The 17,325-nt window shown below is 38.7% G+C and overlaps 2 protein-coding genes across 2 annotated transcripts in view; one reads left to right on the top strand and one right to left on the bottom strand.

Annotated features, from left to right (window-relative positions):
• LOC112926655 (uncharacterized) overlaps nucleotides 1–17,325 on the top strand; it is a 473,369-nt gene that overhangs the window by 73,817 nt on the left and 382,227 nt on the right. The gene's annotated exons all lie outside the window — the stretch shown is intronic.
• On the bottom strand, nucleotides 1,017–1,823 carry LOC112926689 (small ribosomal subunit protein eS6-like). The gene has a single exon (XM_072751529.1). The coding sequence runs from the start codon at nucleotides 1,821–1,823 to the stop codon at nucleotides 1,017–1,019; it is 807 nt and encodes a 268-aa protein (XP_072607630.1).

The raw sequence follows: 17,325 nt of genomic DNA, 5'->3' as shown, positions 1-17,325 counted from the left end.
AAGATGTAAAACTTCTCCTTTTGTTTCTTTTTAAATTACAAGTTCAAGTCCTATTTTCTCTTATGGAACCTGATGAACATAGTTTGAAAAAAGAAATCCTGGATAAAAATGTTAACATGCTCTACTGCAGAATATGGTTCACTGTTTTTGAAGAATAGTATAGATGAGTTTTTGCTTGCCATTTGAATTTGAAGTATATGATGCATGTGTGTGTGTGTGTGTCTTGTGAGATTTTACTCAGGCTTATTTATATTTAGGTATAGTGAACTAGAAATGCCCTATCAACATCACTGTCAACAGAGACCATGGGTATGTATCACTTGGATTGGGTAGTGCAACTTTATTGCTTAGTTATTTTTGAAAACATAAATTCCTCAATTGATAATAAAAGTCTGTTAGTAGTGGCTTTAGATGGAATGGAGCATCCCACTCTGCTCTGCTTGAGTTTAGGCTGGTCAGTGTTAGAAACTACTGGTATGATAGTCAATTATTAAAATTCCCTTAAGTGATTAGGATGTTTTATGTTTTCTAAAGAAAAATGAAACTTCTCTCCGGGATTCTTGATCTCAGGGCAGTCTGGTCAGTATGTATGTGGAAGGTAGGGATAGAAGACAGGAGGAAGCCCCTGGAGGGCCTGCTCCCTCAGGGGTGTTCTCCAGACAAGACAGTACTGGTAGCTGGTGAAATGATCACAGGCTTTTTTGATGGCGATTTAAGGGTGCATTTCCTGAAGGAGACAAAATAGAAGACCTGAGAAGACAGCACCAAACAGAAAATCAAATTCTAGATAAAACAAAGGGAGGAGAGTAGTGATCATCAAGAGAATTGAGAGACTGAGTGTTATCAAAGGTGCAGATTAAACTGGACAGATTCAGACCTTGTTCTCAACAGAAGCGTCTGCATGGAGCATCTTCTTCCTTACTGGTCAAGCATAGTAAAAAGCTGGATGTGCAAAACATGATGCTTTAATATCATATTTTTTTTTTAAACATTAAGAATCTGCTTTACTGTATTACTCAAAAAATGTGTTTTTTGAGATTTGGTGTCTGATTGTATTTATTTGTTACTCTTAGACAATCTAATTTTTGACTGGATTCAGACTTAGAGGTAGAGGCTGTCAGAGAGGACAACCTCTGACTCTTGGCAATCGGTTGCTGGTGTGTTTCTTTGGCCTCCTTCATTCTCTTGGCCAAAAGTTTAGCATATTCTGCAGCCTCTTCCATGTTTTTCATAGTACATTGTTTCTTCAGAGCAATATGCCAACATTTATGTTGGAGGTCATGCTGAGTAACAGGATGCTGAATCTTGGGTGCTTTGGTTCTGGGTTTCTTACCTTCTTTGTTTAAGGCCTTTCTCATAACATACTGGCAGATCACATCTTCTTTAGAGAGATTAAAAAGTTTGCAGATTCTATTTTCTTTTGGTCCTGGGACACAAGGCACAGTCGTATCAGTGAGTCTAGAATATTCTTCTGCCCTCGCCACCCCCCCCTTTTGTTTTACAATGACCAAGTTGGGAATACTGAGGTTGGTATCCACCCTACAACCCTGAACAGATTTGCACCTTCTTTGTTCAGTCCTCCTTGGTCTGTAACTGGAATGCCCCTTACTCAGCAGCAGGTGGACACCCTGCTTCATGGGGAAGCCTTGTTTGTCATCACCATCACTGATTTGAACCACATAAACCTTCCATTCTTCACCCAGAGCATTAGCTGCAACTTCTATGGCCATACACTTCTCATAAAAGGTATGAAGTCTGTGTTCACCATCCACTTCAGTGAGTTTCTGGCAGCTAGTAGCTGGTAAAGAGATGTTCAGCTTCATCTTAAAGGAGCCTACCACCCCTGAGATGCTATGAAAAACAGCTGGTTTTCTCAAAATTTATTTTCTGAATCACTGTTTCCATTGGATTTGAAGAAGTGTTAGAGGAAAGGAAGTTTCTGTGTTTCAAACAGTTTGGAAAATTCCATATCAAATAGCCTTATATTGGGTTCATTCTTGTAGGACTCTCCAGAGCCTTCAATGTGCTAAGGTATATTGTGATTCTCCCAGAAGAGAATCTAGATTCCTATGTATTCCTGACCCACGACTATATAACCCTTTTCCTGCTTTTCCTGGGGCTATCTTGAAGTATTTTTTATTTTTTTATTTTATTTTATTTTATTTTAATTTTTTAAATTTATTTATGATAGTCACACACACAGAGAGAGAGAGAGGCAGAGACACAGGCAGAGGGAGAAGCAGGCTCCATGCTCCGGGAGCCCGACGTGGGATTCGATCCCGGGTCTCCAGGATCGCGCCCTGGGCCAAAGGCAGGCGCTAAACCGCTGCACCACTCAGGGATCCCTTGAAGTATTTTTTAAAATAATATTTTAAGTAGTATTATTTTGTCGAATGCAGTTATACACACACACACACACACACACACATATAATCTCAAAATTGGAAATCAAAAAGCTAAAGCTATTTTTCCAATCTGCTCAACTAATAATAACTTATTTATATAGCAGTTAAAAAAACACATTTAACAAGGTGCTTTCCCATATGTTATCTCATTTAAGCCTCACACCCACTCTGTGAGGGGGTTCACATTAATCCCAAATTAGAATTGAGGTGACGGAGACTTAGAAAGTTTGATGTGTCCAAGTCACAGCTTGTTAGTAGCTGAACCAGGATTTCAACCCAGGTCTTTGCTCTAGTGTTTTATGGTGTTGTTGCCCAGCTACCTGGGGGGTAAGCAGGGCTTGCCATGGGCCCTTGGAGGCCCCTTTTTTGAGGAGCTGAGAACGGGAGGAGGCAGAGTGGGTTTGGGTAATTCCTTCTCATCTCTCTCCATTCAGGGGCATTTCTCAACTGCCCAATGCAATTTTCATAATTCATATTTTTTTCCTTTCCTCATTTTCATCCATCAGAATTTAGTTCCATTACTTTTCCCAGCAAACAACATCAAACTATTCATGGATACTACTGGTTTAACATATTTGTTTTTTAGCAGTGACAACACAATGCTTAACCTAAATGATGACACAGTCCTGGCAGTCAGCAGATGGGAAAGTCTTGTAGCGGGAGCTCTGAGGAACCCCTCCAAATGTGTTCATGCTCTTTGCACCCAGAGGTGCAGAACTAGTTGTGTCTGTTGCCTTCCAGGCAGGTAGTAGTGGTTTTTGGCAGTTCACTCCTTCATTATTGCCAGTGAGGGAAAGAACTCTTGTTATGTTTGTTCAAACTCATAATGCCAAGGTCTGCTTCTAACCTGGCTTCGTTTTATAACCACTACCCTCCCTTCTCTCACCTGCAGGCATTTCCACTATAAATTAGCTTTCTTAATCTCTAGTTTATTAAATAAATATCCCTTGCCCTTCAGAATGCCTAAGGGCATAGTTACAACCTTAATGAATATGCTTACCATTGAGATAAATGCTCCAAATCAAAAGCTAATGAGAAAGATGCACAAAGAATTTGACCTTATGTAAAAAGAGTTCTGCCCTTTGACCTCAGCTTCTAGAAGGTAATCTCTCAGCCCTCGTAACAATCATATCTGTTAGGGGCTTTGCATCATTGCATAGTCCAACTGTATGACTTAAGGTGAGGGCGGACACACTTGGATAGTCTTTGGTTGGAGTTCTCGCCACACCAGAAAGACTAACAACATTGGTAGGGGCTTTGGGTCATTACTAAAGGGGCTGGAAACTGGGGATTGAAATCAACTAAATGGGCAATCAATCAATCAATCGTGTCTATGTAATGGAGTCTCAATAAAAACTCTACACATGGGACTCAGCTGAGCTTCTCTGATTGGCAGCAGTCTATGCACATGGTGATGCCAGGGGAGTAACATGCTGTGATTTCACAGAGGACAATGGAGGCTCTGCTAGTGGTACTTTCCAACTCTGCCCTATGCACTTCTTTCCTTGGATGATTTTAATGCAATAGCTTTTAGTGATGATTGTGAGTCCTTCTAACAAATCGTTGCACATGAGGGTGGTTTTAGGAACCCCCTGAACTTGCAATTGGTGTCAAGTGAGGGTAACCTTTTGTGGGGGTTGTTCCCTATAACTTCTTAGCTGGCTAAACTCTGTTAGAGGAAAAGTCTCTTCTTGCTTTTTTTCTCCTTCAGAAATAAAGTACTTTGAATCTTTGTTCTGCTTCCTAGTGAGTGTGGGGCACAAAGAGAATTAAGTAGCATTCTGGGGCTGCCCAGTTGTGCAGGATGGTACTGGATGAGGGCTTTCCTCACCGTTGCTGAAGAACAGTAGTGTCTGCATTGCCTAAGTGGGTTGAAAGTAATGGCTTAACTCACTCATTTATTGAATCAGATGGCAAGCCACAGAAGGCAAGTGTAAAAATAACATTTTATTATCGGTTAGTTCTGAACAATGCTGGGGACTGGGAAATGTGGGGGAGTAGGAGGATAAAGTACAAGAGACCTCAAGTTTTACGAGACTTCCTGTATTTTGAATGACTATTTGTTGAAGATATTGTAATGATTTTAAAGACAAATGCTAAAGAATATTTAACAACTGGAGATTTAGTCATGTAACTCAAATAAAGGCTATGTTTTCCATTTTGACAGAAGAGATGATGATATGTTTTGTTCTGTTGTGAGTTCTAGTGACCCCTGCGTAGCTTTCATTTATCACAAATAATCTTCTCTAGGATACTGCAATTGCTGCAATGTTGAGATGCTTATGTTACATCTGACCTTGGAGAAAGGTCAAAATAAATCTGTGAATTAAGCAAGAATATATTACAGCTGGTTGAAAGCGTGTCAGGAATACCTAAAGAGAAAACTAAAACTATTTTTCCCCTGGAGTCTACGTACAAGTTGTTGTGGCTACTTTTCCATTTACTTGGAGTTTAGTAGAGAAATACTGTTTTTTGTTTTAGTTCTAATGTGAGTAAATGTTCACTGTGGACAGAAGACCCCTCACAGAATGGAGAAAGCATGTGGTTGCTGGCCTTGAGTTACATATACAAGAAGGAAATATTCAGATAAGACATCAGTTGTGATAATTTCCACTTAACTAGAAACAAAAAAAGTACAATGAAAAGCTCAAATACCTGGACTATATAAATGTATAGTTAGCAGTGGGTTAGAGAAAGTCTTAATGTTAGACAATCTCAGTGGTAACTTCCCTACTAATTTAAAGAATTATGTATAAATGCTGATGGCACCTGTAGAGAAAGCCACATTGCAAAAAGATAAAAAGTAAGGAGTGAGCAAGATGTATATTAAAATTGAAAGGAAACAAATCCTATTAATACTGGAGGAAATGGAAATTAAGACTAATGTGCTATTGCAGGAAATATAAAAGTTAATAGATTGAGTATATCTTGAAAAATGTGATTCAAAGTCTTTTTTCCTTCTTCAAGTTTTTTTTCTCATTTAGATAGTCCCACTTTATGACTCAGGCACAGTTAAAGAAGGAAACGTGTTTTGTACAAGTGTCACTTGAAAAAAATGTTCATTACAAGCAGAGATTAAAATTTTATAAATACATTAGGGCAAATATACTTTAGGGTGAAGAAGCCTCTTTCATAGCCAATTAACAAATAAGAAAAGTTAGTTAGATAATAAAGAAATTAAAGCTGAACAAGACTCATAGTTTAATAAATAGGAAATGATAGTTGATATTTTTGAACTGAAAAAAATGAAGTTTAATGAAGTCACTGGCATGATGGTACTTAAAGGTAGTGCTGCAACTCTGTGGGAGTTGCTATATATATTTGTCACTCATCCTTGAGTACATATATCCATTCATTTATTCGTTAATTCAACAAATCATTGTAGCAGATGTTTGTACAGGTCTTTTTTTTTTTTTTTTTGTACCAGATCTTTTGACCACAAAAGTGAAATGCTCCAAATGGCTAAGAAATTTTCTTGGTGGTTAAGAGAAATGGTTAAGTGCCCTCTGAAGCTTTAAACAGTATTTGTTTGGCATAAGCTGGTAATAAATGTCTCATTGCCTTTTCAAATATTTTGAAATCCTTCTAAACTGTATGTGACCTTAAGGTAATCAAATTGTTAAGAGAATGAGAACTGTCTTCAACTATTCTGGATCATTTGTATTTTACTATAATGGGATAGTGAAGACTATGTTCAAGAAAAATAATGGCAACAACAGCAACCATACAACATTTCAAAAATCAAGAAGGGTGGTCCCCATCATATCCAAAGGTCTACTGTTATAATAGTAAAAATATTCCTTATTTGTTTAAAAAGGTATTTTCTGACTTCCCTACCCTGTTGTGTAGAAATATAGGATTTATTACCCTGGCCCTGTTGAGTCCTAGAAGAAGTTAAGGTCAGACAGAAAATAGACTTTCAGGAGATTTCTTTGTGGCTTTAAACTACATCATACTTCTTCTGGCTTTAGCTTATCTCGGTTATGAAATGTGACCTGTGGGAACCATCTGGGAATCTGTAGGTGAGACTCAATATTGTGATTCTAAACAGGCCTTCACATTAAAGACAATCTTTTGATATCTGATCATTAACAAAGAGAATGCATGTATGTCATTTTCCAAGTTCCAACTTGGAAAATGCAGGAAATCCAATTCTAGAGGCTTTATTAAAACGATTATTTCTTCCCTTGGTTTGTTGTTAATTTATCTAGTGGCATGACTTTGAGCCCAGCTCTATCTTTTTTTTTAACTTTTTTTTTTTAACGAAAAAGGGAATAACTTTTAGCCAGGGAACTAGAAAGTTTCCTCTTGCTGAAGATACAGAACTAGATTATGAGTGACCACGTGGTATGGTTGGCGTAAAGGAGACTGCAAAGCTACACTGACTAGTGGAGGGAACACCATCCCCAAGATCACTTCAAAGTCTCAGGTTCTGTGATCTCTAGGTGGCAGTTTTGAAGCCAGGATGGAACTTTAGCATCTTTGTATCTGGCTCCCAGCCAGGGGCCTGAAACAAACTCAGCTTTAAAGGTGTGTATTGGATGAGTAAATTAACGGAGTGATCAGAAACTTGCCGTGTGGCTGTGCGTTTGAGGCTGCAAAATTAGACTTAAAAGGCAGTTTCTTTTTCTCTGAGTCATTATGCCAGCAGTTTGGGTCCTCGTCTCGGGAGGAACGGCACAGCAAGGCTGTGACTGTCTGATCTGCCCCAGCTGAGCTTTCCCCAGGATGGGTAGCTGTGGCTCACTTTATACCACGTGACCCAATCAATAATGTTCTTTTGAGAAATAAATTTCTATTCAAATAAAACATTCACATCAACTAATCACCAGCATTGGCATATATGTTTTTAGAGATGTAAAAACTTGAGAGCCAAATCTAAAGAAATATAAACGCCTAATCCAAATTAAATGGCATCACTCAGTTTCAGAAGCAGCTAATCACTACCTAATCCCACTCCTGTATCCTCCCAGGGATTAAGGAACCAATTCATTCCATACTTTTTTTGGAGTTAACAATCTTCCTGGCTGCGCTCCTGGCTCCGCAGTGCTTTGGGGCTGCAGAGCAACTTGGGCATCAAAGCTTTTATTTTCATCTTTGATCCTTCTCTTCAGGTTAGACCTTTTTCTGCCTGCTTGCAATTTCTCAAAGAGAAGGTATTAATAATTTGCCATCGGAAGACTTCCAATTTCATTCTCTTGTGTCTTTGTCTACTCTGCAAGTTTTTTTCCCCCCCTCACAGGGAGAGACAGCCTTTTTTGACACCATGTGCTTGGCTTCAGTAACTCGGAGGATTGCAGAAGCCTTCCTATGGCTGTCTCAAGTACGACTCCCCTGGGTTAGCAGTCTCACACTCTTGACCTGCTTCTCCTGCCTAATTCCTAACTCCTAGCAGTTATAAAGTTACTATGCATTGAGCTGAGAATCCATTTTCACAACTCTTGCAGGTTGACAGCAGTTGTAATGGACAGTTTCAAGCCAGAATCTTTTTTTTTTTTTAAGTCTGATCTCCCTTTGACCTGTAAACATTTATGCAGAATATAACTAAATTTTAAAATGTATATCTAGTGGATTATGAAATAATTCTGGATGATGCTTCTCCCACAGTGGGAACTTAATGTATATTTCTTTATTGAGTGTATGAGAGTGAGAATCTCAGACGCCTGCCTTATTTTTCTTTACTGATTTCAGAGTGAAACTGTTGGGTTAAAAGAGAAAAATATGCATTTGTGGCTTATGGTTCTTTTGTATTTCTCTAGAGGTGATCTTAGTACTTAAATGAAATTGTAATGGACATTTGAAAATGAAATCTTTTTCCACATTGGCTTATTTCAGACTGAAGCTAGTTGGATGCAAATCTGCCTATCTAATCTTCTTAGTATAAATTTGCCTTTGATGTTGTGGTTTCATAGTCTAGATCTGCCTTTCTCGTTATGTCTTCTGGCACACTGGTATTTGGGGAGACATTTTCATTTCCTGTGCTAGCCTGACTAGGGTTGGGGGGGATTGATCTACCAGATGCCCCTGCTTGATAGTTGCTCACAAATGCCTGCCTGTATTGAATGTGCATGTCCATATCTGTGGGCATAAATTTTTGGAAAGCATCTCTTCTTAGACTGTCCTAGTGGCACCTTTTATCTTTGGTTCTGCCCATCTAGGAGGCTTTTCCTCAAAGAAGTATAAGCATAAAACACTTGCTGCTCCTGCCAGCAGTTTAAATCTGTACCAAATTTCTGTAAAGCATTTTTATAAATTCCTATGACATAATGACATTATTGTTGTATTTTCTGACATTTTTCAGGTTAAGATGTGAATGTTGAAGACTGAGATTATAATTATTCAAATTTTCTAAAGATACCAGTTTAAACAGCAGACATCTAGCTCTTCATATGCTTTATCATAAAACATGACTTATCCAGTACTGCAAATACATTTTGTATTTGAGAACAAGAAGGAAACAGACATATTTTGAAGGTAAAACATTTGAAATGAAAAGGAAGCACCAAAAGAGATTTATTTGAAAAAGTCAAAGATAAGAGGGGGAAAAAGTCTGCCAATTTTTTTGTAGTTCTTCAAAGGTATTTCTCCAGGCTGGTCGCAGTTGCAAGAGGATTGATTAACCATGCTGAGTGGCTTTATATTTTCTGTATTGAAATGGACGGGTACTAGGCATAAGCACAAGATTGGATATAATAGAGCCAATCCACTGCTATAGTTCACTTTAATTTAAACCTCTGGGTGACCTCCAATTTCATATATAGGAATTAAAATATATTTGGCATTTACTATGTGCCATACAATAAGTATAAGTCTTTTAGAAAAGCCTATAGTAGTTTGCGTTTTTCTCCTAATCAAAATGGGAGAGACATCATGAGATATTTTTTAGCACATGCACCCCTCAAGCAGTTCTATGAAAGAAGCATTTTACGATCATCCCTATTTTAGAGATGAGGAGATGGAGGCAAGGAGCAATTAAATAAATTGTTCAAAATCAGTGTGCACATGGGTGATGGTACTCAAAGAGTCCACGATCTCATCCTAGCATTATTATTTTGCTTAGACGTGATGCTTCTGTGAATTCATGTTTGTTGTTTGTGGTTGACATGGCTGTGTTTCTCATTCCACAGAGCTCTTGTCATTCATCTTGGTAGAGATCCCATAGTTAAACTGGGCAATGCAAATTCACCTTTTCTCTTGCCTTTGGCTTTTAAAATGATCCCTAGCCAACAGGAATGTCATCTATAGATTTGAAGAGCTGTTTCAGGTTTTTACCACATTATAAATCATAGTTAGTGCCATTCATCAGAAATAGTTTTGTGACTTGAAAGTACACTTGCCACCCATTCAGATGCTTTGTGGAATCTGTTTAAAAATGAGGAACTTCTGTCACTTTCACTCTTTTGAGAAAGGAAACAGCAAAATGGTGATTGAAAAATCATTAGCTGGCTAAGTTCTGGTGGTAATAGTCCATCTTGAGGAAGCACTCACAAGTTTCTGAAATTCTGCAGCTGTTCATTCAAAGATGCAGGGAGATAGACTGCACAAAATAGCAAACAAAGGCACTGCAGCCTGCAGGAGAATTGGGATTTCATTGTGTGTGTCAAAAGTAAATGAATTCAAGAATAACCACTTGAAAAGGAATTCTCCCTTAATGTCTTTGGTGCAAAAATGTGCTCAGATTGTACTGGCTCTGAAGAGTGAGACTCAAAGAAGTAAATTACTTTCTAGCTACTAGCTTTCAATTGCTACTGGCTCAAAGTGCTAGCTAACCTTGTGAAAAGGGGAGCAGAGAAGAGAGTAGTTTGCATTTTTCTTCTCATCAAAACGGAACAGACAGACTGAGTGAGATACCATAGTGGCACCCAGATTTCTGATGACAGAAGTTTATAAATAGGCATAAACATCCCATTGCAAGCCTCAACAAGAACCACTTAAATGTCCTGTATTCATTTTTCAAGCAATTTCTATTTGGAATAAAGGGTCTAGGAAATGGTTTTGAGGTGTGAAAACTGATATTTATAGAGAGTAAACTGTTTTCTTTGAAGGCTTTTAAAGTATGTATTCTGCAGCCTTGTCATTATGTAAATTTGTCTGGGACAGAACAGTTAGAAGCCAGTACTAATGAAGTGATGGGTCACAGGTTCAACCATGGTCTGGGTCAGTGCGTTCCAGCTAAAGAGAAGTCTTTAGCATCACTGAGGGTGCCCTGCAATTTGTTGGGCTTATTTGGTCACAAGAGGACTGAGGACATGAAAATCAGACCCCTTTTCTGAGAGATCTGCCCGAACTGCTTGGCAGTTGCATCCTTTGTATCTCAACAGGTAGCCCTGAAAAAATATATTTTTCAAAGGAGGGAGATGGTATTTTTTAATCTGTGAATCTGAACATGGTAGGATGTGCACGAAATAAACAATGAAGGGCATATTTATAATGTGATTTCATTTGAATGAGTCTAGGAAATCTGTGACTTATAAAAAGCAGTCCAAGGGAGGGGTGCCTGGGTGGCTCAGCAGTTGAGCTTCTGGCTTTGGCTCAGGTCATGATCCTGGGATCCTGGGATCGAGTCCCACATTGGGCTTCCCATAGGGAGCTTGCTTCTCCCTCTGCCCGTATCTCTGCCTCTCTCTGTGTGTCTCTCATGAATAAATAAAAATCTTAAAAAAAAAACCCCAAAATCAAAAGCACTCCAGGGGATTTCACACTTTTTGAGTTGCTTCTACTTTGTTCCAATCTGTAAAATGGAGGCAATAACGTCTAGATTCCGGGTTAGTGAGATGATTATGAATGAGTAAGATAATGGATGGGGAGTACCTACTTCAGTACCTGGCAGATAGTAAGTACCCAATAAATGGTGCCTATCGTTGTTTTTACAGATCTCCAACAAATGCCAGCATTAACTAGATGCAACAAACACAACTTTGAAGCATCTGTATGAATTCATGAAAACACTAACCATCAGGTATACAGAACATTAATACCTCAGTTTTATAGACCTCAGAAAATAGGCTTACCCTACTGCATTGTTGCAGATCGTATGGGCTTTAGTAAATAATTATTTGACCATTAGTATAATGTGGTTCATGCCAGGTATTGAGAAGCCAAGAAGTAGACACATATAACATGCAGTGCTTGGATGAAAATGTGTTAGGGGTCTAAGATGCATACAGAGATGAGTGCTGATAAAAATACAAATGCATTTCAAGAGCCTACTAGAAGCTGTTAAGCAGAGTGTATGAAAGAGCAGGAAAAAGAAATGCAGATTGAATAGACCAGCGAGGTGGCATATCTTGTAGATAATTTTTTTTTGACAGGGTATCAACAGGGAATTTGAGCAATACATTCAAAAGGTTATGGGTTTAGAAGTTCTATGTTCTAGCCCTGTTTCCATTATAAAATCTTTGTGTTTTCCTTGGGAAAGTGACTTGATTTCCTGGACATTGTCATCCTCCTTCAAATAAAGAAGAAATTAAACATTTATTTTTTTAAGATTTTATATATTTATTCATGAGACACACACACACACACACACACACACACACACACACACACAGAGGCAGAGACACAGGCAGAGGGAGAAGCAGGCTCCATGCAGGGAGCCCTATGCGGGACTCAGTCCTAGGACTCCAGGATCCCACTCTGGGCTGAAGGCAGGCGCTAAACCTCTGAGCCACCCAGGTATCCCCAAAATTAAACATTTCTAAGGTCTCTTCCTGCTCTCACATTCTACGGGTTCTATGGATCTGGGTGAAGCCAACATTAGCTTGGGTGGTTTGTTGTGTCAGAATTTGCAACCTTTATGCTCTTTTCATCATGTAAACCTAAGTAGTTGATATGCCAATGATCACAGTGATAAACATTTGGGTTCTCAAATTGCAAAACCAGGGGTGAGGGACTGGTTGCTAGAGATAGCTGAGAACATCTGAAGCTTGAGGATTGAATGGGATATGGTGTTTAGTTGGTTTACTAACAGAAAAAAAAAAGAAAAGAAAAAAAAAACTTTGTTGATTTTCTAGAAAAACTGAGAAAAATGAGAGAAGATGAGAAAAGAGGAAGAGCAGAGGGAGAGAGTTCAGTAGCTAGTAGCTCCAAAGGAACAACAGAAGAGTAGGAAGCAGAGCTGGTCAAAAAGGATGGAGGTGGGTTCTCCTCCATTCTGCTTCCCTGTAGATGTTAATACCAATTGTAGAATTCTTTCTCATCAATGATTCCACATTACCCTTCAGAATCCTTCTGAACACAAAATTCCACAAAGGCACTCTCAACAGGAGTTATTGCATTGAAAGGAAATTTCATTTTAGGGTTAGAGAATGAGTCCAAGTTTACAGGTTGTGAATTTTTCAGGCCTTAGTCCCAATTTTTATACAAAATCCATTTTGATTTCACCAACTCACTTTTATTTTTCTTTCCTCTTCAGTCTTACAGCATTTGTAAATCTGTCAGTTACTTGGCTTTTCCCCCTTCTGTGGTCAGTAATCTGTTTGTGGTCTGAGTCTTGGTCTTTCAACTAGATATAAACTCTTTAAGCCTGAGATTATGTCTTCCATGCCTTTGCTTTCCTCACAGTGTATACACTTGATACTGAAAATGTCATGGTTTATTTGCGATTATCTTTATTGTATTTTGTATAACAACTCAAAGATTATATAACTAATTTTGGTAAAGTTATTATAGATAGTTGAAGTCCAAGTTTAGCACCAAAATAAAATGGTCTAGAATATATATATTTCATTAACTATTCTGAACAATGGGCGTGTTAATACAAAATGCTGAGAACAGACTAATCAGCAGAGGCAACACTCATTTGCTGAACATTGTAAGTCATTTACTAGTTTCTACATAAGGCATATGTGCCCCAAGATGCAAGGGCAAACCCATGGAAGATTTCAGCATCTTCTGGCACATCTGAGAGATGATTATGATTAAGTGACATTAAGGGTCACTTAATTAAGCCTTGATCTCAGGTTGCTTGACTTCAAGTATAAGTTTCCTGGAATCCCTGTAAAGTGTGTTCTGATTTCCTTCTGTTATGATGGATTTTCCAGTTCCCAAATTTGATGAAGAAAACTATCCCAGGCAGCCCGGGTGGCTCAGAGGTTTAGCACCACCTTTGGTCTGGGGCGTGATCCTGGAGACCTGGGATCGAGTCCCACGTCGGGCTCCCTGCATGGAGCCTGCTTCTCCCTCTGCCTGTGTCTCTGCCTCTCTCTCTCTCTCTTTCTCTTTCTCATGAATAAATAAATAAAATCTTTTAAAAAATAAATAAAATAAAAAATTTGTGTAATAATATTGCGAGGATAGTTTTTATTTATTTATTTATTTATTTATTTATTTATTTATTTATTTATTTATTTATTTATGACAGACAGAGAGAGAGAGAGAGCAGGCTCCATGCAGGGAGCCCGACGTGGGACTCGATTCTGGGTCTCCAGGATCAGGCCCTGGGCTGAAGGTGGCGCTAAACCATTGAGCCACCCGGGCTGCTGCTTTTGTCATCATTAGTGTAGATGAGACACTAATAGCTTGTTTCTTGAGCTCTTAATATTTTCCAGACACTATTTAGAGCACTTTACATGTAAACTATTTATTTAATCCTTGCAATGTCTCAATGAACTAAATACTCATTATCACTTCTTAAAGCTAAAGCATGGAATAGTTATGTAACTTGCCCTAAGTCACACAGCTAGTAAGAAGAAAAGCCTAGATTCAAAGGTGGTCTGGCTCCAGAGTCCAGACTCTTCACCACTACGCTGTATGTCTCTCCAGGTGAGTATGAGCCCCAGACGGCTTGTCTTTGATTGGCTTCATTAGCTAATCAACATTAGCTGATGTTCTTTGCTGCTCTGATTGATGATGAACAGAAAGCAACAGTGAATGGGGGATCCCTAGGTGGCTCAGTGGTTTAGCGACTGCCTTGGGTCCAGGGCATGATCCTGGAGTCCCGGGATTGAGTCCCACATTGGGCTCCCTGCATGGGGCCTGTTTCTCCCTCTGCCCACCACCCCCCTCCTCCGTCTGTCTCTCATGAATAAATAAATAAAATCTTTTTTTTTTTAAAGATAGCAACAGTGAATAAAATAATTACTTTCTGGAAGGTGACCATATAAAGATTGCTTTATTCTTCAGTTTGAGACAGTAGAGTGTAGTGGTTAAAACAGTGTCCTGGCATTAGATTGTATGAGTCTTTAATGAGTTCTGCAGGTTTCTTGGTGACTTGAGAAGAGTTATTTGCTCTCTCTGTAACTTAGTTTCTTTATCTGTAAAATAGGAAAAGAGAAACAGTTCTTACCTGATAAAATTGAATGATTAAATGAGAAAATTTATATAAATGACTAGATACTGGTTTTGACATGTAACAAGCACCCAACAAATGCTACCATCATCATCATCATCATTATATGGTCATTGCCATGGTCCATGTCAGCATCATCATCATCTTCGTTGCCATCATCACTTATTTGGCAGAAAGGTAGCTCTGCTGCAATGTCTGACTGCCAGGTACATTTTCCTTTGCCTTTATATGAAAGGGACAGGTGAGTCATCGCGTGTCCTGATTGAGTGGACTTTTTATAGGCCTGTTATCTTCATAGGACACACTATATGTTCATCTCTATTCACAAGCACATACTGAACACAGTGAGTAATTAATGACCCAATGATGGTCCTGAGTAGTAAAGATATTATCCAATGTACACTCAATGTCTTATATATAAGATTCATGGTATGTTTTAAAGTATTTCTATTAAAACATATTTAATAGGTTAGCTACTTAGAAATATTTTTTTTTAAACTTAGAATGGTTCATTTTCAAAGAATTCTGAAAAATATCCACTTTACTTTTAATCTTAATGAGGTGTCTTTTTCAAATCCAAATGTAGTATAGATTATCAGGTTATAAAAAAACACCCAGGAAGGCAAGAGGGCATGATTTATCCCTTAGCTGCTCTGACCAAATTAGGAGAAGTACCATGATAATCTTTTGCCAGAGTGGGGAGTTGGGGAATAGGGAGTGGATGAAGCCACCAGCTCCAGATGTACCTTGTTGGGGAAGGGGACCCAAGTTTTGCAGAGCTCCTGCCTTTATGCTTATTAGCTGTGTAATCTCAGGAAGATGATTCAGTCTTTCCCAGCCTGGTTTATTGCATATAAAATAAGGACTGTAAGTGCCACCTTGTAAGGTTGAAATGAGGATTATGCTGCATGTTGTATGATACAGGAGAGGTTACATAGTCAATAAATATTTACAGAGCACCAACTATATTTCATGTGTTGCCATTCAGAAATGGTGGCTACTCCTGTGATTTAGAGTGAACACGCCATGCATAATGCTGTTAAAACACAATTCTCCCCTTGCCAAAAAGAGAGATTTAAAAGATTATTTTGAAAGTGCATGCAATGGAGAAGAGTGTGGCTCTTTTAAATGCCTTCACTTGTATGTAACTGTGTTCTGGTAAATAGTTATAGAAATAGCCAAAGTTACTGAGACACAGTGGACTTTAAAGACTAAGCTTTGGAAAACTATTAGTATGGAAAGAGAAGTATCAGGAATTGATGATACAGATCACCTTGACACGAACAAGCCAAGATGAATATGGGATTTGTTCCAATATGGGATTCCGAAGACCATCAGGAGGTGACACCTGACTAAAATGTCAATAGGAGAATAGGAATCAGAGCAGATCGTGGGAAAAAGTGGTTCCCTGAGCTAGTCCTGCTTAGTGAGGTAAGGTCAGTCCATACTGAACACTGACTTTCTCTGCGAGGCTTGCCCTGGGCTTTCTTGTTCGAAATTTCACCCCGTCACTGCTCACTGCTCAGGCATCCTGCCTCTACTCAACTTTATTATTTTTTTTTAGCATTTAACACTGTCTAATGTACTGTATATCTTGCTTATTGACTGTTTATCTCACCAGAAGGGAAACTTTAAGAATAGAATTTTTCGCTCTTTCGTTCACTGGGGTATCTAGGCTAATACCCCAGTGCCTAGAATAGTTCTTCTCACATAGGAAGACCCACTCAATGAATATTTGCTGAATGAATGAGCCCCATCAAAGTTTATATTTGCATAATTCTTAATTTCTGTGGGTGTATAATCCATTTAAGTGAACTGCAGGTCTCCATTGCCTAGTGCTGATTTTGTCATCTTCAGTTAGTCTCTTCTTGACTTTATAAACCTTTTTGGGGTATTGCTAAAAAGAAATGTATTAACTGTTAGATCAAAACCTGGTACTTGTGTTTCAGTTTCTACACCGTCAGAATAGGCAGGCCAGACAAAGGCCCCACCCACCAAATGGTACCTAAAGAAAGCATCATTCCAACCGACCTTGATGTTGTACACATAGTAAAAAAACTACATACATTTCATGGGATCAAGAAGGATGAAAATTAGATTATAAAGCCATAGGATATTCTCAAGTAGGTAGGAGAATGATTACTGGATGTGAAGTTCATCACCAAGCATTCTGAATATGGTGACATTCTGTTTATGCCGCTACATCCTCAGGACTCACAACACCTATGATGGCAGAAAAATGTGAAGCAGACAGTCCTGTGGACTCCAGATCAAACAGGTCCATTACAGTTTCTTTCTTTTAAAATTTTTATTTATTTATTCATGAAAGACACAGAGAAAGAGAGAGGCAGAGACACAGGCAGAGGGAGAAGCAGGCTCCATGCAGGGAGCCCAGTGTGGGACTCGATCCCGGGACTCCAGGATCACGCGCTGGGCCAAAGGCAGGCACTAACCACTGAGCCACCCAGGGATCCCCTCCATTACAGTTTCTTTCTGTCACTTTCTTCTATGATGTTTAAGTTGTTTTCAGTTATGCTGTTACTGCTTTCAGTATCATGTCATTGTCAGTGTTTCCAAAAAAAGATACTTTTTTCTTTCTTTCCTAAAATGTGATTAAAGGAAAAAAATAAT

The sequence above is a fragment of the Vulpes vulpes genome, chromosome 3 (assembly GCF_048418805.1).
Source record: "Vulpes vulpes isolate BD-2025 chromosome 3, VulVul3, whole genome shotgun sequence".
Classification (NCBI taxonomy): Eukaryota; Metazoa; Chordata; class Mammalia; order Carnivora; family Canidae; genus Vulpes; species Vulpes vulpes.
Note: the sequence above shows the minus strand (reverse complement) of the source record. Positions and strands in the feature narration are given on the sequence as shown.